We start from the raw sequence: 25,547 nt of genomic DNA on the forward strand, positions 1-25,547 counted from the left end.
TTCTCGTAAAATACAACTAGGTAAATACACACATAAAAAAAAAAAAAAAAAAAAAAAAAAAAATATATATATATATATATATATATACATATATATATACTTATTTTTAAACTTTTTTTAACATGATTAAGCTTCTAAATTTCCACCTTAGAACTGCTAGGATAAAAAAATAAACAACTAAACCACTTCAGTATGACTCAAATTCGCATGCAGCATGAGCTGCCATATGTACCGGTAATTTGCATCACACTACTTGCATTTTAAAACATAATATCACTGGTGTATTACTCATTCTCTTTTACTCTGAATAATAATAAACACAGAAAACATGATCAAACCAGTTCACAGAATCTGGGGGAAACTCATGTATAACTACAAAAAAAAATGTGCAATCAAGATGCTGATGCCGGCATCCACGTGTACCCACTTGCGCCTCATGATGCCTACATAGATGTCATTGTACTGAAGTGGTTAACACATGTCAGCCCTCTTGTTAACTATACTCTAGTTCATCGGATTAAGAAAAACATTAAGTTCAGTTGAATTTTAGTTTAATATCATTACATGTGATTGTACAGTAATAGATTGTAATCAGACTTAAAAATCATAACAGTATTGTGGTAATCCACTTGCCTTGCATCAATAAACAATTAATACTTTTATATGATTGTTATACATGAGAATCATAGTATGGTATACTTACATAATAAAGACCTGCAGACCCTTACATGAGGTCCAGTCTAGCCAACATTTGCTTAGAATACCAACACAAAAAATTAGCTTGATAACATACATATGCCCAGGTACAGCTACTACAGAGAAGACACAAATGATGTCACCTTGCAATGTCCAATACAGAAAATATAGGCAACATACAAGATTTCCTTTTTAAAGGACTCATGACCAACTAGTGGCCGTGGCTGAATAACTTAGGGCTGTGGGTCTCCTGTAAGAAAAAATTGAGGCTATAGATTGACCAAGATTAATTGAGTTTGAAACTACCCATATATTCTTGAGTGTACATTATTATAAAGCCTGAATATCTTTGGTCTGGTTCCAGTGCATCCACTCCAAACCTGAACGCAAATATGGCATATTATAGAATCACAGTTCCATGGCAGACAACCTACCCTTTTACTTGGAAATTTAGAGTCCTTCCCAAACATGAGGACTGGTTACCTGCTTTTCAGGACAACTTTGGGGGTGTTATGGCACAATGCTGTATCTAGTGTTCAGGTTTCCATTCCTGATGCTGGGATCTGAGTTCATAATGACTAGTAGAGCCTGCACTATTTATGTAGGCCTCATAAATTCCTTCATATATTGAGCCAGTGATACAGATACAGGCCTACACTTATACAACACAGACAATAGTCCAAAACTTCTCCCCAGAGAGATCTACAAGCAGGCATTAACTCCTATCCTTCCTTTTGATACCGTTACATGACCAATTAATGCCCTATCAACCACCCTTTCATCTACTACCCTTTCCCATGTATACTTATGCTTGGCTCTCACCTTAAACACTGTTTGCTATTATCAATTCGCTTTCTCAGCATCATTTCTCCTAAAACTCTCTAAACATTCATTTAAATCTATCCAAATAGCCTTCCTTTACTCTTTTATTTCTTGCTACCACATGCACTCGCAAAAACCTTATATCTCCCATCCCAGTTTCACCTTCACCTGCATTAACCTCTTCAATACGAGTCAAATTCTCACACGCAGCATTGGATGCCTAATGTACGATACATCACACTACTCATGTTATAAAATATGAAGTCACTGCTGTATTACTCGTTCTCTTTTACTCTGAGTAATAATAAACACTGAAAACGTGATGAAGCCAGATCACAAAATTCGAGGGTCACTCAGCTACAACTACAAAATAAATATAATCAAGATGCTGATGCCGGCATCCTTGCATACCCACTCGTGCCTCATGATGCCTATGTAGGCATCACCATATTGAAGAGGTTAACTTTGAAGACACTTCTATCTACTCCACAATGCCCTTTATTTCATTACCTAGTAACACAGCCACTCATTCCCTGTCTTGCCCCTCATCACTCTTGACAATCTCCCCACTGCACTCCCGAACTCAAAATCACCCTCCCTTTCAACTTAGTTTCACTTAGTGCTAACACATCTATCTTCCTCTTCACATACACTACCGACCTCTTCACATTTAATCTCATCTTTACCAAAACCACACATTTTGTGACTCAAGTTTTTGGGTTCTGGTTGGAATTTTCTTCCCAGACCCTCTTACACCTTGATTTTTCATAGGATGGACATACAGAGAACAGGATCCCTATTCCCATCACTACATCTCACTTTGTCAACTTTAATGACTTGTTTGGGAAACACAGTGGCAAAATTCTTCCCTTTTACCATAGGAGATAAGAGGTAGTCATAGAAGTGGTAAAGGAGTTTCAAGGGAACAGCATAGAGGAGGGACAGTCATAGTGTAAAAGTAGCACCATTCCTCTATCAATAGAGATTTCACTTTAACACTGATAAATGATATGTAGCTCCAGTCTGCAGTCACCCCAAAACAGTTACTAAACTACTGACTGTATACTACCATGCAATCATTACCCCAGTATAGAGTATCTATATATATAAATACATACATAAACATATATATATATATATATATATACACACACACACATACCAAGGGCTTTTTTCCTTTTACAAGGAAGGTAGCCAAGTCAAAGGTACATACCTACTCCCACCCATTCCACTCCACCCTTTCCTCCTTCTCATCTTAGTTCCTCCTGGATAATGGGTCATCCCTGTATCCCACCCACTGCCTTGGATCAGAAGCAATGTAGCAAGACACAGTATATTCACATCAAGACTGCTTCACTTAACTGGTGATACAAACACAAACACATGCAAAGGGCAGAGCACACCCCAAAAGTCAGTGAACACCATAAGGAAAAACGAGGAAACTTGGTGACAATGCGGGGGTGGAGTGGGGAACACTTCCACTGAAGGACAGTCACACAGTGACTGGCTTTGCCTCACGTGGCTATTGTGTGGTTGGATGGCTTAACATTACCAGTTAGTCATTTTCTCCTGCATATTTTTTGTGAAATATATCACACGGGTCCCAAAAACCTGGACCGTTATGCATACTCAAAAAGTTTGCAAAATGGTCTGTGGTAACTGTATGTTTGTGTTGGTGTGGTTGGTGGGATTGTGCCATGTATTGTATGATTCTGGAATCCATCTGACATATACAGCATAAGTGTTAGTGGATAGTCTCTAAAGTTGTGTATGTATGCAATGAGTTTTCCTTGGCAAATGTAAGTACTGTGTGCTAGGGGTGTCTAATGAACTGAATTACTGTTCTAGAGTGATTGGTCTCTCATGTAGTGCATGGGTACTGTTACTGTGTGTCATTGATGTTTAAAATGATTGCAGAGATGCTAAACTTTGGCCTGCATGTAGCTAATCTATGTGTGCTATTCATAATGCCTTGGTTTGTGTGATCTGAGGTTGGTGATAGATATTTTTGAGACAGGTGATACCCATAATGGGTTACACAAGCCCAGCTTGGATCTTATGTACTGTTTGTATATGTCTATTGGTGTTACTGTCTTGTCTGCAGTCTGCCTAATGATTACTTTAAGGATAAGGAATATATTAAATTTCTAGGTAATACCCATTATGTGTAATGCAAATGTCATTGAGGTGTTGTATGCAAAACCAAGTATTTTTGCATAGTGTGTGTGGTATGTGTGTTGTTGAGTGTGAGGTATAGATTGATATATTGTTTGAAGTTGTCACTTGTGACGAGGGCAACTAAGAAGTAGGTTGGTGCTACCTCCAGTTGGTTAGTGATTAGCTATGGCTCTAGTCTGCATATATATATCAATAGAAACAACTGATGGCTACTCCATGCTTGTGATAATTGTATGTATGATGCTGTCAGGATAGGTTGCAGTGTATGACATTTTCTTCATGTATTTACCTAGTTGTATTTTACGGGACGAGAGCTATGCTTGTAGTGACTGTTTTTATATTTCTCCACATCCAGTTTATTCTTAAAATTGTGTATAGTTTTGGCATTCACTGTTTCTCCATTCAGTTTGTTCCACACATCAATCACTATTCTTTCTCAGGTCTCTTCTGTAGCTGTCTTTCTTTAGTTTCTTTTCGTGTCCTCTTGTTTCTCTTCTGTCCCACTTTAATGAGTTGTCTGTGTTGAGAATTTCCATCCCATTCATAATTCTGAAAATGGTCAACATATTGCATCTTTCTTGTCTCTGTTCCAGTGATGACAGATGTAATTTTTCCAATCTTTGTTTGTATGTCAGGTCAGTGTAGGCGCCAACTTTGTTGCTGCTCTTTGTATTACAAAGGATTACAAAGGCAGAGCATCCCAACAAAAGACCATTTGGTCCATATCTAGGTCAGATGTATAAAAAAAAAAAAAAAAAAAAAAAAAAAAAATAAATAAATAAATAAATGAATAAATAAAAACTATAATGTAAATAATACATAGATAAATGCATAGGTATATTAAATAATAAACAAACAGGTAAATAGTAAATAATAATAAATTGACATATAACTAATAATAAATGAGAATCAGACAAATGATAACAAAACAAAAAAACAAATAACATAAAATAAATGATAATCATTACAGCATCTTGCTTAGGTGTTTATCTAAATGATTCTTAAAGCTTCGAACTGAACTACATTGCACTCCCTCTGCAAGAAGTTTATTCCATTCTAACTACACGGTTGGCAAAGTTGTTTCTACCCACTTCCAAATTGAATCTATTTCCAGACAGTTTGAGACCATTGTTTCTTGTCTGATTCTCATTCAGTGTGAAAATTTTGTCACTTTTGATGTTATCAATTCCCTTTAGAATTTTAAAGACCTGTATCAAGTCACCTCTGAGTCTATGCTTTTTTAGGGAAAACAGATTCATATGTTTTAGTCGATTTTCGTATGATTTATTTTTGATATTTGGAATCAGTTTTGTGGCTCGCCGTTGTACTTTTTTCCAGTCTTTCTAACTTTCGTATGTCCTTCTTTGTGCTAGGTGCCCATAGTGTTGCAGCATATTCTAGTTTAGGTCTTATCAGTGTAACAACTATTTTTTTAACCATCTCCTCATCTATGTAATCGAAGGCCACTTTCATTGACCTCAGTAAGTTATAAGTCTCTCCAAATAATCTATTGACATGTTTATCAGGTGTCAAGTCACTTGAGATGATTACTCCCAGGTTCCTTTCTGAATTGACTTTTTTGACTTCTTTGTTTCCAATTTTGTACTGTCCCGATACTCTATTTTTACTTTTTCCAAATGCCATTATGATACATTTTTTAATGTTGAAATTCATCTCATTTTTCCAACTCCATTCCCATATTTTGTCTAGGTCTTCTTGTAGCAATATGCAATCTTCTTCTGTTTTTACTCTCTTGAGTAATTTGGCATTGTCAGCAAAGAAGTTCATACAACAGTTAATTCCCTCATCCATATCATTTATATATATGGCAAACATTACAGGAGCCAGTATAGAGCCTTGTTGGATGCCACTTTTCACATCTTCCCAGTTTGAATTTTTGTCACTAAGTACCACTCTCATTTTTCTCCCAGTTAAGAAATCCTTCATCCATTACAGCAGTATACTTTGTACTCCTCCTATTATTTCAAAATTTTCTTATTAATTTTTTGTGTGGTACTTTGTCGTATGCCTTCTGCAAATCCAAAAATATGCAATCTGCCCAGCCATCTCTTTCTTGTATTATCTCAATTAATCTCGAGTAAAAGCAGATTAGGTTTGTGGTGCATGATCTTCCACTTCTAAAGCCAAATTGTTTGGGGTTTATTATTTTATTTTCTTCCAAGTGTTTGGTCCATTTGTTTCTGATGACCTTTTTGCATATTTTTGCTACTGTACTTGTAAGGGATACTGGTCTGAAGTTTGTAGGATCTTCCCTATTTCCTCCTTTATATATTGGATGTTTGCATCTTTCCAATCTTGCAGTACCTTTCCCTCCTTGAGTGAGAAGTCGATTATCTTGTATAGTTTATCTGTCAGTTCATCTATTCACTCTTTCAGTATCCAATTTGCGATTCCATCTGGTCCATGCGATTTCCTGACATCTAGGTTTTTTATCTGGTCTCTTATTTCTTTTTGTGTTACCTTTATTTCTTTCATCATGGGTGATCTTTCTTGTTGTCCATCTTCCCAAGATTGTGAGCTCTCGATTGTAAAAACAGATCTAAAATGTCTGATCATAACTTCTGCCATCTCTGTGTGGGAGTTGGAATGTCATGCATATATAAGTTGATAATGCAACTGTGGACATGGCTGGTGCTACCTTCACTTGGTTAATGATTAGCCACTGCTCTAGTCTCCATATGTACAGCTGGAAACCAGTGGTGGCTACCTCTTGGTTGTGATGAGTGCATGTAAGTACAATACCGTCAGCATAAGCTGCAGAGTATATGATATTCTCTGCATGTTTGGGTGTTGGAATGTCATGCATGTATAGGTTGAATAGTGCAGGTATGACAACTGATTTTTGTGGGACTGCTAGGTATACTTTTAGTGCAAGATGTTGCTGAAGCAGATTGCATGTGTCTACCTGAGGAATAGTTTGTTGGCCTTCATTCAATGTTGTAGTGGGTTTCTGGCAAGAGACCTGGAACAACAGTATGAATAATTAATCATAAGAATGAGAGTAAAAATGTTTGTATCAATTTCAGTTCTTCTGAGATATATTTCTTGACACTTTGCTTTCCTTTAACTTTTACAAAACTTGCTTCCTCACACGGAGTGCTTCAAACTACATTTTTTAAAGGAGTACTCCATACATCACGCCTTCCCTAAACTTGCTTGTGACCACCATCAGATTCTCAAATTTACCTGTTTCCAAAAGAAGTTCACCACTATGCTCATGTCTCCAGCTGTTGTTGATGCTCCTGCTTCTCTAATGTAGATGGAATATTGGGAACAGAGAGCTTGATGACATACACCAGGTAGTACATGAGGTACATAGTTTCAGCATCCACATAGTGGAAACTAATGGGATTTGCACTCAAGTCTTTTATGCCCTGCAGGAAGGAAAGTCCTGTTAATTTTGGTAATGGAGAAATGCTGTATACTACATAAACGAAATGGTGAATGACAAATACATTGAAGGGTAGGAAATTAATAAATAGGATCCATAGGAGAAGGTGTGTGATAGGAGAAAGCTGAAGGTGAATGTGGATAAAAGCAAGGATTATAATGACAAAATCTGAGTTTAATATAAATTTAAGTTTATTTGTATTGACAAAGGTTTTGTATTAGGACTCAATGACACTACCCCAGCATGCAACTTTTTTTTATGAGATGAAATGTCTGAGAAGTATGATAGGGGTTACTAGGCTAGATAGAGTGAGAAATGAGGAGGTGAGGAGGAGAACAGGGATGGAAAGGGAGTTGGGAGATAGGGTTGATGAAAGAGTATTAGGATGGTTTGGACACATGGAAAGAATGAGTGAAGAAAGATTAGTAAAAGAAGTGTGGAAGGCAGAGGTGGAAGGAGTGAATATGAGGGGGCGTCCTAGGATGAGATGGATGGATGGGGTGAAAGAGGCTTTACAAAAGAGAGGAATGTCTGTAGAGGAAGGACGGGAGAGGACAGAAGATAGGGGTGAATGGAGAAGGGTTGTGTATAGATGAGGCTTGTGATGCATGAGAGGGAGGGGGTGGGGGATGGGGGGTGAGGAAGTATGTACGAGAAAAAAAATTGACTCAGCCTGAAGGGATTTCTCCCTGTCTTCTCCTTTCCTGCATGAGGGGACAGAGAGGGGGGTTGCCGAATTTATGAAGCAGCCTTGCTGTGGATGTGCTGTGTCTTGCGACACTGCTTCTGACCCAGGGCAGTGGACAGGATGCAGGGATGACCCGTCATACAGGAGGTGCCAAGATAGGAGGGAGGGAGGAGGGTGGAGAGGAGTGGAATATATGGGAAATGAAATGGGTGGGAGTGATTTTTATGTCTTTTTGGCTACCCCCCGTGTAAGGGGGAAAAAGCCTTTGGTATATGTATGTATTATGACAAAATACATTAAGGTATGTATGTAAACCAAATATCTACCTTAGTTTAGTTAAGCCTTTGGTATATGTATGTATTATGACAAAATACATTAAGGTATGTATGTAAACCAAATATCTACCTTAGTTTAGTTAAGTTTAGTTTAGTTGAGTTGATGAGTTGGAGGTTTCATAGAGTCAGAATGGTTTGGCTCTCCTGGGTGGTACGTGAGTGGGAGTGACGGGGCTGTAATTCACCAGTGCTTCTATCTTTGTGGACAATTCTCATGTTAGGAGTGAGGGAGACGGAAGGGAGACACAAGGGGTGATGACAAGGGACAAACTATGGACTACGGATTAGCAAGAAAAGTGCAAGGGGGCAACCTATGAAGTGCCAAATGTCACTAAAGAAGGTATGCCTTGTTTAAAATATTTGCTGTCTTCAGGAGGGTATGTCCCTTCATCCACAAGGAGCAAAGATGAAAAGGAAACAATGGGTAGTGGATAAGAGTGGACTGGGTGGGGGTGGGTACATGTCTTGATTTGGCTACCTCCTTTATAATATACAAGTGGTTCCTGGTATATAAACAGATGGGAAGGTATGACATAGCTACTCACCCTATTTGGAAGTTATGTCACAGTTAACAGGTCAACCCTTGGAAAGGTTGAAGAATTTAAAGAGGTCTTCCGAGTTTCTTATTGAGAAACGACACATCTCCCTCTGTTACAATATCATGACAGTCTTTGATATGTGGTAAATTGAAACAACAATAAAGCACATGCACTACTTATTACTTGACAGTGGGTGAGATACAGGGATGACCTGTCATCCATGAGGAGCTAAGATGAAAGCAGGGAAAGGGTGGTGGATAGGAGTGGAATGTGTTGGAGTGGGTATGTGCTTTTTGACTGGGTTACCTCCCATATAAGGGGGAAAAAGCCCTTGGTATATAGACAGATTACTTATTACAGGTAACAACATCAGAAAAGGTTATGTGAGGTTGATAATATGAAAGGAACATGGAAATGCATGCAAAGGAATACTTACAAACTTGTAGGGGTGCACAGAAATTTTTCTCAGCCAGAGATGTTTCCAGAATAGCTCCTGCCGAGGGTCAACAACATCAAGTGGTGGATATACGTGGAAGCGCTGCCGACCTTTCTCATCCAGTGAGTTCAACAGACTTATACCTATGGAATATAGAAATAACAACATACTGAAAATCTTAACTGGAAGGAAATATATGGTTTGGTTTAACGTCACACACTCCCCCCTATCAGGAGGCAAGGACAGTGCCCCTCACAGAGGGCTTTGTAGCGTGGATGTAATGAACCATGCCCTTGATTCAACTTCGCTGGTAGCAGGATTCGAACTGCCCTCACCTTGACCTTCACCGCAAGTAACGACGCCCTAACACGCACATATGAAGTGCAAGACTCAGTATTGGGGATGGGAGATTGGAGAAGGGTAGTTCACAATCAACATTCCCTTTAAGCTATGCATATGTGCGCGTGCACATGTTTTACAACTAGCACACATAAAGAAAAAATGTGCACACACAAGGTTTTCAAATGATATTAAATCCATTCAATAAAGAAGTTCCACCCAAAACATCAACTTATAAATTCTCTAAAAATATGGTAACTAGCCAACTGTCACTGCTTGGAGGTAATATAAAATACAAACTTACAAATTGTGCCAATTTGCTTAAATGATCAGAGATGACCAGCATGGGTGTGCACATACTTTTCAGAGAGGGCAAATTTTGCATACAAGCAAATCTCTGAGCACACTCATAACAAAAAATGAGAGGGAACATTATTCACAAGGTGAGTCAAAGTAAGGTGATGAGTTGTACAAAAGAAGAGTGGCATAAGTTGGAACTGGGACTTGAAGAACTGAAGTCTTAAGTACTTAGGGTTACATATAGTACAGAATGGAGGAAAGGGTGTTGGATGTCAACTGTTGGGTGAAGGAAACATGTAGAATTCTCGAGGAAATAAAAAGTGTCATGAGGAATAAGTATCTAGAGAAGGACTATATGAAAGGGTGATTGTGCCATTGCCATAACATGGGGAAGAGCCTTGGAATTTAAGGGAGGCAGAAAGAGTCTTGTTGTGCTGCTTCTGACCCTTCATCCATGAGGAGCTAAGATAAGAGGGAAACAAGGGTGGTGGATCCGAGTGGAATGTGTGGGGGTGGGAGCATGCCTTGGCTGGCTACTTCCCTTATTAGGGGGCGGGGGGGCCCTTGGTATACAGATAGAGAGGAGGAATTTAAATGTTTCCTCATAACAAGTATGGTAGGAGTTATGAGGATGGCTAGAGTGAGAAATGAAGAAATGAGGCAGACGTCTGTGCCTGGGTCCTGAGTATGTGTCGCTGGCGACTGCAACTGCCTGACAATATATATATATATATATACCCCGTCTGGGGTATTGGCTGCATGTTATTGTGGCAAAGTAGCATGCAGTTGATACTTTAGGGTCTATATGGGGCACCCCTACGGACCAGAGCTACACATCATTTTGTCTATGATAGAGGAAAACTCTGTTCATAGAGAAATGATGACACTTTTATACTACGACTATCCCTCCGTTATGCTGTCCCCCAACCCCTTGTTGCTGTCCTGTACCATTTCTCTGAGTATTCATTTTCTGTTTTTGCCGACCCTGTGGTGGGGGAAGAGAATACTACCACCAAGTTTTCCCACTTGAGTCATAAAAGGTGACAAAAAAGGGATGAGGGATGGGATTAGGAGTCCTACTACCTGTAGCCCCGAAAGGGGACATTCCTAAAAACAAAACAAAAGGCATAAGAGGGTCTGGGAGTTTTCCAAACAGTACCCTAAGGTTTGGGTCTTTTAATGTGCGTGGATGTGGTACAGATGAGAGTAAAAGGGAAGAGATAGGCAGTATGTTTGTGAGAAGAAAGATGGATGTGCTGGCTTTGAGTGAAACTAAAATGAAAGGAAAGGGCAACTGTGAGTTTGGGAGTGCAGCCGGGAGGTACTCAGGACTGAAGAGGGGACGAGGGAGAGAAGGGGTGGCTATACTAGTAAGTGTAGAGATAAGTAAACGGGGAGTGGAGTGGAAGGAGGTTTCATCAAGGTTGATGTGGATGAAGGTGATACTGGGAAGGGAAATGTGGGTTTTTGTAAGTGCGTATGGACCTGGTAGTGAGAAGAGCGTAGAGGAAAGGGAGGCTTTTTGGGTAGATATAAATGAGTGCATAGAGGGAATAGGGAGAAATGTCAATGTAGTTGTATTGGGAGATTTTAATGCTAGGGTAGGAAATGAACCAATAGACGGAATGATTGGGAAGTATAGATTTCCAGGTAATAATCATAGTGGAGAATTGATGATGGAGATGTGTCTTGAAAGAGAGTTGATGATAGCAAATACAGTGTTTAGGAAGAAAGTCAAGCATAAGTACACATGGGACAGGGTGGTGGATAGAAGGGTGACATGGACTATATAATGGTGACCAGGAGTATGATGGGAAGAGTTAAAGATGTACATGTTCTAAGGAGAGAGAGTGGGGGAATATCAGATCATTTTCTGGTGGAAGGTAAATTGAGAGGGGAGAATAGGTTGAGGAAGAGGAAAAGGGCAGAAGGTAGGGAGGTACTTAGAGTGAACTGCTTAAATGAGGAAAAAGAGGAGAGTGAGTTTAGAAGAAACTGAAAGAGGTGTAGGAGGGAGTAAAGGATAGAGTAGAACTAGGAGTGGAGGAGGAATGGGGATGGTTCAAGGAGGGAGTCATAAGGTGTACAAAGATGGTGTGTGGAACAAGGAGGGCGGGAGGAAAAAGAAGGAAGGGTAGTGAGTGGTGGGATAAGGAAGCAAAGAAATGTGTAGAAGAAAAGAATCAGGCATTCATAGATTGGCTGCAAATTAGGACGAGAAAAGCGTATGTGAGGTACAAAGTAAAGAGAAAGGAAGCTAAGCATAAGATAAAGGAAGCAAAGAGAAGAGCAGATGTGAAATGGGGTAAGAGTATTACAGAACATTTTGAAAGCATTAAAAAGATGTTTTGGAAGGAAATTAAAAAAGAAAAAGGAGGCGAACCAAGTAGAGAGGAAAAGGTAAAAGGTGCAGATGGAGAGATGATAATGGAAGAAAAGGCAGTTAGAGAACACAAGAACATAAGAATAAAGGAGACTGTAAGAGACCATAAGGCCTACACTAGGCAGCTCAGAATCCATCACCACCTGTCATCCCATCCATAAAGTTGTCTAATCGTTTTTTAAAACAACTGATAGTTTCAGCGCTTACTACATGGTTACTAAGTTTATTCCATTCATCGACCACCCTATTGGTAAACCAATTCTTGCCTATTCCCTTCTTAAATCTAAATTTGTCCAGTTTATACCCATTACTGTGAGTCCTGCCCGGTTGTTTTATTATGATGACCTTATTTGCATCACCCTTGTTATAACCCTTGATCCACTTGAACACTTCTATTAGATCAACCCGCACTCTGCGTCTTTCCAGAGAGTGTAAGTTTAGGTGCCTAAGCCTCTCTTCGTAAGGCAAATTTCCGAGTCCTTGTATCATTTTGGTCATTCTTCTCTGTACTGATTCTAGTGAATTTATGTCCATTCTGTAGGACGGAGACCAAAACTGTACCGCATAGTCAAGGATGGGTCTAACTATCGCTAGATAGAGTTTAATAATTACCTCTGCACTTCTATTCGTTACCGTCCTAGCAATGAAGCCTAATGCTCTGTTTGCTTTATTTCTGGCGCTAATGCACTGCTTCCTGGTTTTAAGGTCCGGACTCACCAGAACTCACAAGTCCCTCTCGCACTCAGATTTTTCTAAAAACGTGTTATCTAAGTTGTATCTATTTTCGGGGTTGTGTAGCCCTACGTTTAACACGCTACACTTAGAGATATTGAAGTTCATTTGCCATTTCACCGACCATGTTAACAGTTTATTAAGATCATCCTGCAGAATCTGGGCGTCTTCTCCTGACCTAATTAGGCATCCTATTTTAGTGTCGTCCGCAAACTTACTAACATCACTATTTAACCCATCGTCTAAGTCGTTTATATACATAATGAACAACAAGGGACCCAAAACCGAGCCCTAGGGGACCCCGCTAGTAACATTGCCCCACCTAGATTTTATTCCATTTATGGTGACCCGCTGTTTTCTGTTACTAATCCAAGCTCTAATCCATTATAACACTTTTCCTCCTATGCCATGGGCTTTGATTTTATTTAGTAGTCTCTGGTGTGGCACTTTACCGAATGCTTTGCTAAAGTCAAGGTAAATAACATCGTAATTTTCATTGTTGTCTGACGCCTTATATACCTTAGTGTAAAAGGATAGTAGATTAGTCACGCATGACTTACCTTTGGAGAGGAAGGTGGGCAGAGTATTTTAGGGAGTTGCTAAATGTGAAGGAGGATAGGGAGGGAAAGGTAGTTGCAGTGGGAAGTGCTAAGAAAATGAGAGTGATGAGTGAGGAAAATGGAGGAGAAATAGGGAAGGATGAAGTGAAAACAGCTGTTAAGATGATGAGAGCAGGTAAGGCACCTGGTCTGGATGGATGCCATGCAGAATGTCTGAAGAAAGGAGGTACAGTGATGGTGGATTGGCTAGTGAGGTTGTTTAATGTTTGCTGGAGAGAGGGTAGAGTGCTGGAGGACTGGAGGAGTGCCTGTATAGTTCTGCTTTACAAGGGAAAGGGGGACAAGTGTGAGTGTAGTAGTTTCAGAGGGATCAGCTTGTTGAGTGTAGTTGGGAAGGCGTAGGGAGGGTCTTGATCGAGAGGATTAGGAGAGGAACAGAGGGAGTAATTGGTGAGGAACAGTGCAGGTTTAGGACAGGTAGGGGTTGTGTAGATCAGATCTTTGTGGTAAGACAGATATGTGAGAAAGCTATAGGAAAAGGTAAGGATCTTTTCTGGGCTTTTATGGATCTGGAAAAGGCTTATGACAGGGTAGATAGGAAGGCACTGCGGGAGGTACTGCAGATATATGGGATAGGAGGAAAGCTGTTAAGAGCAGTCAAGAGTTTTTATGAGAGTAGTAGAGCTTGTGTTAGGATTAGAAATGGAGAGTGAATGGTTTGAGGTAAAGGTGGGACTTCGTCAGGGATGTGTTATGTCACCCTGGCTGTTCAATCTTTACATGGATGAGGTGGTGCGAGAGGTGAATGCAAGGGTAGTGGGTCAGGGGTTGGAGATGATTAAAGAAAATGGAGAAAAGTGGGAGGTGAGCCAGTTGTTGTTTGCTGACGACACTGCGCTTCTAGCAGGATCAGAGGAGGGATTGAGGAAGTTAGTGACTGAGTTTGAGAAGGTGTGTGAAAGAAGGAAGCTGAAGATAAATGTGGGTAAATGTAAGGTGATGAGATGTACAAGGGGAGAGAGTGACAGCAGTCTGGAGGTGAGCATTCAGGGTGAAAGACTGGAGGAAGTGGATAGTTTTAGATATTTGGGTGCAAATGTGACAGGAAAGGGAGGAGTGGGGGTGGAGTTAGAATGTAGATTGAGAGAAGCGAGTAAATGCTTTGGTGGATTGAAAAGTGTAATGAGAAATAGACATCTGGGAATGGATGCTAAGAGGAGGTTATATGAAGGAGTGATTGTACCAACAGCATTGTATGGGGCAGAAACATGGAACATGAGAGAGGAAGAGAGAAGGCGTTTGAATGTGTTTGAGATGAAATGTCTGAGAAGTATGATAGGGGTTACTAGGCTGGATAGAGTAAGAAATGAGGAGGTGAGGAGGAGAACAGGGGTGGAAAGGGAGCTGGGAGATAGGGTTGATGAAAGGATATTAGGATGGTTTGGACACATGGAAAGAATGAGTGAAGAAAGATTAGTAAAAGAAGTATGGAAGGCAGAGGTGGAAGGAGTGAATATGAGTGGGTATCCTAGGATGAGATAGATGGATGGGGTGAAAGGGGCATTACAAAAGAGGAATGTCTGTAGAGGAAGGACGGGAGAGGACAGAAGATAGGGGTGAATGGAGAGGGGTTGTGTATAGATGATGCTATGATGCATGAGGGGGAGTGGGTGGGGGAAGGGATTTCTCCCCGTCTTCTCCTTTTCTGCATGAGGGGACGGAGAGGGGGGATTGCCGAATTTATGAAGCGGCCTTGCTGTGGATGTACTGTGTCTTGTGACACTGCTTCTGACCCAGGGCAGTGGACAGGATGCAGGGATGACCCATCATCCAGGAGGTGCCAAGATAGGAGGGAGGGAGGAGGGTGGAGGGGAGTGGAATATATAGGAAATGGAATGGGTGGAAGTGGTTTCTATGTCTTTTTCTTTGTGGCTACCCCCCATGTAGGGGGAAAAAGCCTTTGGTATATGTATGTATGTATATATATATATATATATATATATATGCACATATACATATGGACTGGCTGGTGAGGTTATTTAATGTTTGCTGGAGAGAGGGTAGAATGCCAGAAGACTGAAGGAGGGCCTGTATAGTTCCACTTTACAAGGGAAAAGGGGACAAGTGTGAGTGTAGTAGTTTCAGAGGGATTAGCTTGTTAAGTGTGGTTGGGAAGGCTTATGGGATTATTTTGATTGAGAGGATTAGGAGAGGAACAGAGGGAAAAATTGGTGAGGAACAGTGTGGATTTAGGACGGGTAGAGGTTGTGTAGATCAGATTTCTGTGGTAAGACAGATATGTGAGAAAGCTATAGGAAAGGGGAAGGATGTTTTTTGGGCTTTTATGGATCTAAAAAAAGCTTATGACAGGGTAGACAGGAAGGCACTGTGGGAGGTTTTGCAGATATACAGGATAGGAGGAAAGCTTCTAGGAGCTGTCAAGAGTATTTACAAGAGTAGTAGAGCATGTGTCATTATCAGAAATGGAGAGAGTGAGTGGTTTGAGGTAAAGGTGGGACTTTATCAGGGATGCGTTATGTTGCCCTGGCTGTTCAACTTTTACATGGATGGGGTGGTGCAAGAGGTAAATGTAAGGGTGGTGGGTCAGGGATTGGAGATGGTTAAAGAAAATGGAGAAAAGTGGGAGGTGAGCCAGCTGTTGTTTGTGGACGACACTGCACTTGTGGCAGGATCGGAGGAGGGATTGAGGAAGTTGGTGACAGAGTTTGGGAGAGTGTGTGAAAGAAGAAAGCTGAAGATAAATGTGGGTAAAAGTAGGGTGATGAGATGTACAAGGGGTGAAAGGGGCAGTAGACTGGAAGTGAGCATAAAGGGAGAGCAACTGGAGGACATGGATAGTTTTAGATAGTTGGGTGCAAATGTAGCAGGAAAATGTGGAGTGAAGGTGGAGGTAGAATGTAGATTGAGAGAGGTGAGTAAATGCCTTGGTGGATTGAAGATTGTAATGAGGAATAGACATTTGCGAATGGATGCTAAGAGGAGACTATGATGGAGTGATTGTGCCAACAGCACTGTATGGGGCACAAACATGGAACATAAGAGAGGAAGAGAGAAGGAGTATGAATGTGTATGAGATGAGGTGTCTGAGAAGTATGATGGGGGTTACTAGGCTAGATAGAGTGAGAAATGAGGTGAGGAGGAGAATAGGGGTGGTAAGGGAGTTGGGAGACAGGGTTGATGAAAGAATATTATATGGTTTGGACATATGGAAAGAATGAGTGAAGAAAGACTAGTAAAAGAGGTATGGAAGGCAGATGTGGAGGGAGTGAGCATGAGGGGGCATCCAAGGATGAGATGGATGGATGGGGGGAAGGGGGCTTTGGGGAAGAGGGGAATGTCTGTTGAGGAAGGATGGGAGAGGACAGAAGACAGGGGTGAATGGAGAATGGTTGTATATGGATGATGTTGTGATGCATGAGGTGGAATGGATGGGGATGGGGGGTGAGGTAGTATGTGTGAGCAAAATTTGACGCAGCCCGAAGGGATTTCTCCCCGTCTTCTCCTTTTATGCATGGGGGGGGCACAGAGAGGGGGGGGGGTCGCCGATTTAATGAAGCGGCCTTGCTGTGACTTGTGACACTGCCTCTGACAAGGGCAGTGGACAAGATGCAGGGATGACCTGTCATCCAGGAGGTGTTAAGATAAGAGGGAGGGTGGAGGGAAGTGGAGTGTATTTAGGGATGGAATGGGTGGGAATGATTTTATGCCTTTTTCTTTTTGGCTACCTCCCTTGAAAGGGGGGAAAGGCCTTGGTATATGCATGTATGTATAGATGGAAATTAAAAAAGTCAACTTGGATAGGGACCTAGGAGTAATTATCACCAATGACATGGCACCAGACAAACATATCAACATATCAGTCGGAAAAACTTTCACTTTATTAAGATCAATGAAAGTGGCCTTTGACTACATGGATGAAGAAATGGTAAAGAAAATATTAGTTATATTGATATGACCAAAATTGGAGTACACTGTGACACTATGGACACTTAGTATTAAAAGAAAGAAATTAAAAAAGAATTCAAAGAGCAACAACAAAGATGGCACCAATACTCTCCAAATTGACATACAAACAAAGATTGGACAAACTCGAACTACCAACCCTGGACAAAGAAGAGAAAGAGGAGTCTAACTATATACAGAATTATGAAAGGGATGGAAGTTCTTGATAGAGATGACTTACTAAAGTGGGATAGAAGAAAAACAAGAGGACATGAAAAGAAACTTAAAAAAGGATAGTTACAGAAGAGTTCTGAAAAAGAATAGCTTTCCACACAGAGTGATAATATCTGGAACAAACTGAATGAGGAAACAGTGAGTGCAAAAACTATACAAGAATTTAAGATCAAACTGGATGCTGAAAGATACAAAAGTGGGTCACTACTAGCAATAGCTCTCTTCCCGTAAAATAAAACTAGGTAAATAGCTTCTTTTCATTGCTTCATGGGATGCAATCTATGAGAGATATGAACTTTTGTGAGTGCATGGGGTCCTGGTAATGAGAAAAGTGAAGAAGAAAGGGAGGCTTTTTGGATTGATTTAGATGAGTGTTTAGATAATTTTGGGATGAAAGTTAATTCAGTGCACCTAACACTTGCCTTCTACTTTCCCTGTTAAACAGGGAAGGGCCTTTTCCCCAAGGCCCACTGCACCCCATCCATTCATCTCTTTTTTGGTCTTCCCCTTAAGTTCATTCCTTCCACCTCTGCCTTCCACACTCTTTGCTAGTCTTCCTTCATTCATTCTTGCCATGTGCCCAAACCATCCCAGTATTCTTTCATCAATTGGTGAGGAACAGTGTGGATTTAGGACAGGTAGAGGTTGTGTAGATCAGATGTTTGTGGTAAGACAGATATGTGAGAAAGCTGTAGGAAAAGGTAAGGATGTTTTTTGGGCTTTTATGAATCTGGAAAAGGCTTATGACAGGGTAGACAGGAAGGCACTGTGGTAAGTTTTGTGGATATATGGGATAGGAAGAAAGCTTCTAGGAGCTGTCAAGAGTTTTTATGAGAGTAGTAGAGCATGTGTCAGGATTAGAAATGGAGAGAGTGAGTGGTTTGAGGTAAAGGTGGGACTTTGTCAGGGATGTGTTATGTCACCCTGGCTGTTCAACTTATACATGGATGGGGTGGTGCAAGAGGTAAATGCAAGGGTGGTGGGTCAGGGATTGGAGATGGTTAAAGAAAATGGAGAAAAGTGGGAGGTGAGCCAGCTGTTGTTTGCAGATGACACTGTGCTTGTAGCAGGATCAGAGGAGGGATTGAGGAAGTTGGTGACAGAGTTTGGGAGAGTGTGTGAAAGAAGAAAATTAAAGATAAATGTGGGTAAAAGTAAGGTGATGAGATGTACAAGGGGTGAAAGTGGCAGCAGACTGGAAGTGAGCATTAAGGAAGAGCGACTGGAGGAAGTGGATAGTTTTAGATACTTGCGAGCAAATGTGGCAGGAAAGGGTGGAGTGGAGGTGGAGGTAGAATGTAAATTGAGAGAAGTGAGAAAATGCCTTAGGGGATTAAAAAGTGTAATGAGGAATAGACATTTGGGAATGGATGCTAAGAGGAGACTGTATGAAGGAGTGATTGTGCCAACAGCACTGTATGTGGCAGAGACATGGAACATAAGAGGAAGAGAGGAGTTTGAATGTGTTTGAGATGAGGTGTCGGAGAAGTATGATGGGGGTTACTAGGCTGGATAGAGTGAGAAATAAGGAGGTAAGGAGGAGAACAGGGGTGGTAAGGGAGTTGGGAGATAGGGTTGATGAAAGAATATTGGGATGGTTTGGACACATGGAAAGAGTGAGTGAAGAAAGACTAGTAAAAGAGGTATGGAAGGCAGATGTGAAGGGAGTGAACATGAGGGGGCGTCCTAAGACGAGATGGATGGATAGGGTGAAGAGGGCTTTGGGGAAGAGGGGGATGTCTGTTGAGGAAGGATGGGAGAGGACAGAGGATAGGGGTGAATGGAGAATGGTTGTATATGGATGAAGCTGTAATGCATGAGGTGGAATGGGTGGGGGATGGGGGTGAGGTAGTATGTGTGAGAAAAAATTGACACAGCCTAAAGGGATTTCTCCCTGTCTTCTCCTGTTCTGCATGGGGGAACGGAGAGGGGGGGTCATTGTTTTAATGAAGCGGCCTTGCTGTGGATGTGCTGTGTCTTGCGACATTGCCTCTGACCCAGGGCAATGGACAAGGTGCAGGGATGACCTGTCATCCAGGAGGTGCTAAGATAAGAGGGAGGGTGGAGGGTGGAGGGTGGAGTGTATTTAGGGATGGAATGGGTGGGAATGGTTTTATGCCTTTTTCTTTTTGGCTACCTCCCTTGTAAGGGGAAAAAAGCCTTGTCATATGTATGTTACTCTGTTTGCCAGCTCCCTTTCCACCCCTACTCTCCTCCTCATTTCTCATCCTCTCCAACCTTATAACCCCCATCATACTTCTTAAACACCTTGCTAAATGAAGATAGTAAAGCTAAGATACTGACGTATGAAGCAATGTTTGTGCTAATGGATATGTAAGGACTGAGGTCTGAGTGATGAATACAAGAAAATAATCATGGAGGCACTGGATATCAAATGCTTGAGAATTATGCATAGAATTACAAATATGAATAAGTAATCAATAATAGGACTAATTACTGGATAGACTGGTTACAGAAAGGATTAGGAGAAAGAACAGATCAAATCAACCTGAACTGTACAGAAAATTTCATTCTTGAGATTCAATTATTTGACCAAGGAGTACCTAATTTGTACATTTAATTTCGACTAACACATTTCTGAGAGTTCCCAGTACTTCTGCTATAAAACAAAACAAAAAATGTATATATCTTTACCTAAGTGATGAAGGCACCGTCCCATCGTGACATCCTCTGCTTTTGTGACTGTAATCTCTGTCTCGCATTCCTTATCCCGTAATCCCTTCTCTGCTAACAAAGTAACTGCCCCTCGACTCAAAACATACCCAGCTCCACCACTCAGGTAAACACTCATCTGCAAAGTGAAGGGACATGCAAATATATATGTAATAGCTTCTCTTTGTCTTATTTATGCTACTTTGACAACCTCCATATAAAGTGAAACATCAAAGTAAAATATTAATCCACCATATTTACTTACAACTTGTTCCTAATCTTCTGTTTTTTTTCTTTTTCAAAAATGTTCACAAATAATGTTAGATATGTGACATGTCATCCACAAGGTGCTGAGATGGGATGTGTGTTAAACAAAACATATTCAAAATGTGTACATATGGGTCCGTGCTTTGACATGGCACCCCTTTCTATATACATACATACATATACCAAAGCTTCTTTCCCCCTTACCAGGGGGGTAGCCAAAAAGGACAAGGCACAAAAACATTCCCACCCATTTCATCCCCAAAAACACTCCACACCCCTCCACCCTCCTTCCCATCTCAGCACCTCCCAGATGACGGGTCATCCCTGCACCCTGTCCACTGCCCTGGGTCAGAAGCAGTGTCACAGGACACAGCACATCCACAGCAAGGCCGCTTCATTAAATCGGCGACCCCCCCTCTCCGTCCCCCCATATATAGGAGAGGACGGGGAGAAATCCCTTTGGGCTGCGTCAAAAATTTTTGCTCACACACAGTACCTCACCCCCATTCCCCCGTCCAATCCACCTATATTTACTTAGTTGTATTATACATGTGTGTGTTTACCTAGCTGTACCTTGTATCTTACTGGAAAGGGAGCTATGCTTGTGGTGTCCTGTCTCTGTATCTTGCCATATCTAATTTGCTCTTAAATTCTTGTATTGTTTTTGCACACACTATTGTTTCGTCTAGTGGGGAGAGTGGGAGAGAGAGAGAGAAAAAGAGAAAGAGAAATCTATAACAACTACCTGCGTTAAACAAAACACTAATTCAAAAAATTATTTAGTTATATCACACAACTAGCACTTCAAGACTGACCACCAAACTCCCTATTCTACCTATTTTATCATATCCTTTCAGACATTAGCTTTATAGACAAATTCCTACTAAGATAAACAAGAACTACATTATCATGATTGTGTCCAGGTCATCCAGTACTAAAACAATGCTAACAGAGAACTGGCCTGGCTACAGAAAGAAATTGACCCAGATGTAACCATCACAAGGACGACAGCAAGCACATCCTAGTATGCCAGACCCTAGCCATATTCAGACAACAGTATTTCTTCCTTGTGTAACTTATGGGTCAATCCAGTGGCTGCTGTTGGTTACCTGGGATCCATGAATCTCCTGCAAATGAAATCTGGGACAATAGGTGGACTGACAGATATTCCACTGTTTTAGACATGTTTTATGGGTGTTGTTCTGATTAATTATATACCAAAGTCTTCTTCCCCCTTTTAGGGGAGGTAGCCGGTCAAGGAAGGCATCTACTCTCATCCACCACCCATTGTTTCCTTCTCATCTCAGCTCCTTGTGGATGAAGGCCATCCTTGTCTCCTGCCCACTGATTATACTCGAGATATTTAAACTGTTTTCTATGGGGCATAGATATCCAGAATGCCAGGGAACATTCTGCCAGTAGGTCAGATTATTCTATAAGTTGGCAAGCTCCCTTTCCCCCATTTGTGCTGCCATGGTGAGATTAAGCTATCATCTATTTTCTATTTTTCTATCATCATAAGTTGGGGTAGGTGTGGCTACCTCCCTTTCAAAGGGGGGGAAAAACCTATTGGTATATAGATAGAAAAAAGCTAGTTGTATCTTCTGATTCAGCCACCCCATTTTTAAGATGGAAGAGGACCTTTGGTATCATCAACTTGATGAAATTATGAAAATAATTACCATAACTCAAGTTACCATCTTGTCATTTTACTCCCTGCTGGAATTCTTACCTTTACGGGAAAAAGTTATCATTGAAAATGAAGCCGTGCAAAGGATTCTTACCGGAGGATCCCATTCCCATGTCTTGAGCTGCATCCCCATGGCCTGAGGTTTGGCAGGGTCATAGGGCTTCAGGGCCTCCTGCAGGTTCTCAACCAAGAGAAATGTGTCATCATCAAGCTTTACCACCCAGTCAATGTCTTCTAAATTGTTGTATGCCCACTGGAAACCTGTGAGGGGTGGAGAACTTGATCAAAACCAGATATCATGGCCTGAGGTTTGGCAGGGTCATAGGACTTCAGGGCTTCCTGCAGGTTCTCAACCAAGAAAAATGTGTCATCATCAAGCTTTACCACCCAGTCAATGTCTTCTAAATTGTTGTATGCCCACTGGAAACTTGTGAGGGGAGGAGAACTTTATCAAAATCAGATATTAATTTCAGTGATGATGATGATTTAGTTTAGCATCCTGAACTCCCTATCAGTCTAGGACAATTCCCCTTACTCAGGACTTTGTAGTAGGGAATTTATTGAACTATGCCCATGGTCCAACTCACTGACAGAAGGGTTCAAACTGCTGTCCCCTCAATCTCCACCACAAGTAGTGATGCTCTAACTCGCTTGGCCAGCGAGCATCCCACAGTACCTCAGTTTATTTTTGTTGCGTATGCTTGGCCCTTGTGTAACTAAAAAGGAAGTAATGTAATATCCCTACAAACACAATAACCCCCTCCATATCTGAACTAACTGGGCCACAGGATGTTTAGATCTGGGGAGTATTTGGTTATGCAAGGTACTGTCCCTCCCAATCTCCATTCTGCTACTCCATTGTGAAATTCTCAACTCTGGAAGAATAAAAGTGGTATACAATACATACAAATAATGCAATAATAAATACATACATACAATTACCAACTGCTTTTCCCTCCTTACAAGGGAGGTGGCCAAAGTCAAAAGGCATAAATCTACTCGCCCCCATTTCATCCCCATGTACTCCACTCCCATCCACCACACTTCCCTCCCTTTTTTCTTGGCTCCTCCTGGATTACGGGTTATCCCTGCATCTTGCCAACTACCCTGGGTCAGAAGCAATGCAGCAAGACACAGCACATCCACAACAGGGCTGCTTCATTTAATCGGCAACCCCCCCCGTTACTGTCCCCTCGTGCATAAAAAGAGAAGACGGGGAGAAATCCCTTTGGGTTGGATCAAAATATTATTCACAAATGCTCCCTCACCCCCCTCCCACTCCCTTCCATGCATCACAGTATCATCTATACACAACCATTCTCCTTTTCCCTTCCTTCTTTAACAAACATTCCCCTCTTACCCAATGCCCCTTTTACCCCCTCCATCCATCTCATCCTTGGTCATCCCCTCATGTTCACTCCATCCACCTCTGCCTTCCACACTTCTTTTACTACTCTTTCTTCACTTATTCTTTCCATGTGTCCAAACCATCCCAATACTCTTTCATCAACCCTATCTCCCGTTTACTTTTCCGCCCCCACTCTCCTCCTTACCTCCTCATTTCTCATTCTATCAAGCCTAGTAACCCCTACCATACTTCTCTGACATTTTATCTCAAACACATTTAAACTCTTTCCATTTTCCTCTCTTATGTTCCATATTTCTGCCCTATACAGTGTTATTAGCACAATCAACCCTTCATACAATCTCCTCTTATCATCCATTCCCAAATGTCTATTTCTCATTACACTTTTTAATCCCCCAAGGCATTTACTTGCTTCTCTCAGTCTACATTCTACCCCTACTTCCACTCCCCCCTTTCCTGCCACATTCGTACCCAAGTATCTAAAGCTATTCACTTCCTCCAGTTTCCCTTAATATTCGCTTCCAATTTACTGCCATCCTCTTCTCTTGTACATCTTATCACCTTGCTTTTACTAACATTTATCTTCAACTTCTTTTGCACACCTTCCCAAACTCTATCACTAACTTCCTTAATCCCTCCTATGATCCTGCTAGAAGTGCAGTGTTGTCAGCAAACAACAACTGGCTATTTCCCACTTTTCTCCATTTTCTTTGACCATCTCCAATACCCTGCCCAATACCCTTGGAACCTCTCGCACCACAAAATCCATGTACACTAACAAGTTAAACACCATATGAGGACGGAGCCTTTATTTGTACAACGTATTGCTTATTACAGCTTTTTCAAGTACTTGAAAAAACTGTAATATGCAAAACATTGTACAAATAAAGGCTCCGTCCTCATATGGTGTTTAACTCGTCAGTCTTGTTGGCAACTGCTACTTTCATAAAACTCCATGTACACATTGAACAGCCATGGCAACATGACACATCCCTAGTGAAGTCCAACCAATTGCTTTCTCTTCATTTCTAATTCTAACACAGGTTCTACTACTCCTGTAAAAACTCTTGACTGGTTATATGGGAGAGGAAAGCTGTTACGAGCAGTCAAGAGTTTTTATGAGAGCAAATCTGTCTATTTATATACCAAGCTTTTTCCCCTTTATAAAGGAAGTAGTTAACTCAAAAGCATGTCCCCACTCCAAACTATTTCACTCCAATCCACCACCCTTTCCTCCCTCTAATCTTAACTCCTCATGGATGACGGGTCATCCCAGTATCCCGCCCATTGCCCTAGGTCAGAGGCAATGCAGCAAGACACAGCACATCCTCAGCAAGGGGCCATTTCACTTAATCACTTAATTGGTGACCCTCTCTCTCCATCCCTTACACAGATGACCCATAACAATGGCTCACAAATACTTGAATGGAATCTTCGCCCCAGAAATTAGTAACACTGCTCACTCCAGACAACCATGAAAAGAAAAGAAAAAGAAAAGAAAAAATATAATAATAATAATAATAATAATAATAATAATAAAAATAAATATATAAATAATCCTTTCATTGGAAGAGAACTAAAAAATTCTAGGCCTCATTTTTGATACATTACCTTGAGCTCACACATCACAGATGCGACAATGAAAATCAACATGAAAATTAACATACTAAATTTGACTGCAAATACAAGCTTTGAACAATGGAAAGAAACACTGATCATAGTCTAGAAATAGTACATAAGATCCACACTCAACTATGCTTCCACAGTTTGGTTCCTGACAATCAGGAAAACAGGCATCTTACAAACTACAAAATAAAGCGTTGAGAATAATAACAAGATGCACCAAAGTCCCACCAATAGAACAACTTATACAGAGAAACCAAATTGTCACCTTCCACTGCCTTACATTAGTTATACCCACGTGACAAATCAAT

The 25,547-nt window shown here is 41.0% G+C and overlaps 1 protein-coding gene across 6 annotated transcripts in view; it reads right to left on the reverse strand.

Annotated features, from left to right (window-relative positions):
* Nucleotides 1–534: 534 nt before the first annotated feature.
* The window catches only part of LOC143032132 (glycoprotein-N-acetylgalactosamine 3-beta-galactosyltransferase 1-like), a 40,474-nt gene continuing 15,461 nt past the window's right edge, over nucleotides 535–25,547 (reverse strand). For 5 of the 6 annotated variants that reach the window (XM_076196592.1, XM_076196629.1, XM_076196614.1 and 2 more), the window contains 5 exons: nucleotides 22,342–22,508; nucleotides 20,273–20,429; nucleotides 9,107–9,249; nucleotides 6,904–7,091; nucleotides 535–6,679 (listed from right to left, as the gene is read on the reverse strand). In XM_076196592.1, the coding sequence (XP_076052707.1) occupies nucleotides 6,933–7,091; nucleotides 9,107–9,249; nucleotides 20,273–20,429; nucleotides 22,342–22,508 (626 nt within the window). In that variant the 3' untranslated portion in view covers nucleotides 535–6,679; nucleotides 6,904–6,932. Of the gene's footprint in view, nucleotides 6,680–6,903; nucleotides 7,092–8,023; nucleotides 8,329–9,106; nucleotides 9,250–20,272; nucleotides 20,430–22,341; nucleotides 22,509–25,547 lie in introns of those variants that run through there. The other variant, XM_076196606.1, reaches the window with a different exon arrangement.

The sequence above is a fragment of the Oratosquilla oratoria genome, chromosome 1 (assembly GCF_046742065.1).
Source record: "Oratosquilla oratoria isolate Oo_2021 chromosome 1, ASM4674206v1, whole genome shotgun sequence".
Lineage (NCBI taxonomy): Eukaryota > Metazoa > Arthropoda > Malacostraca > Stomatopoda > Squillidae > Oratosquilla > Oratosquilla oratoria.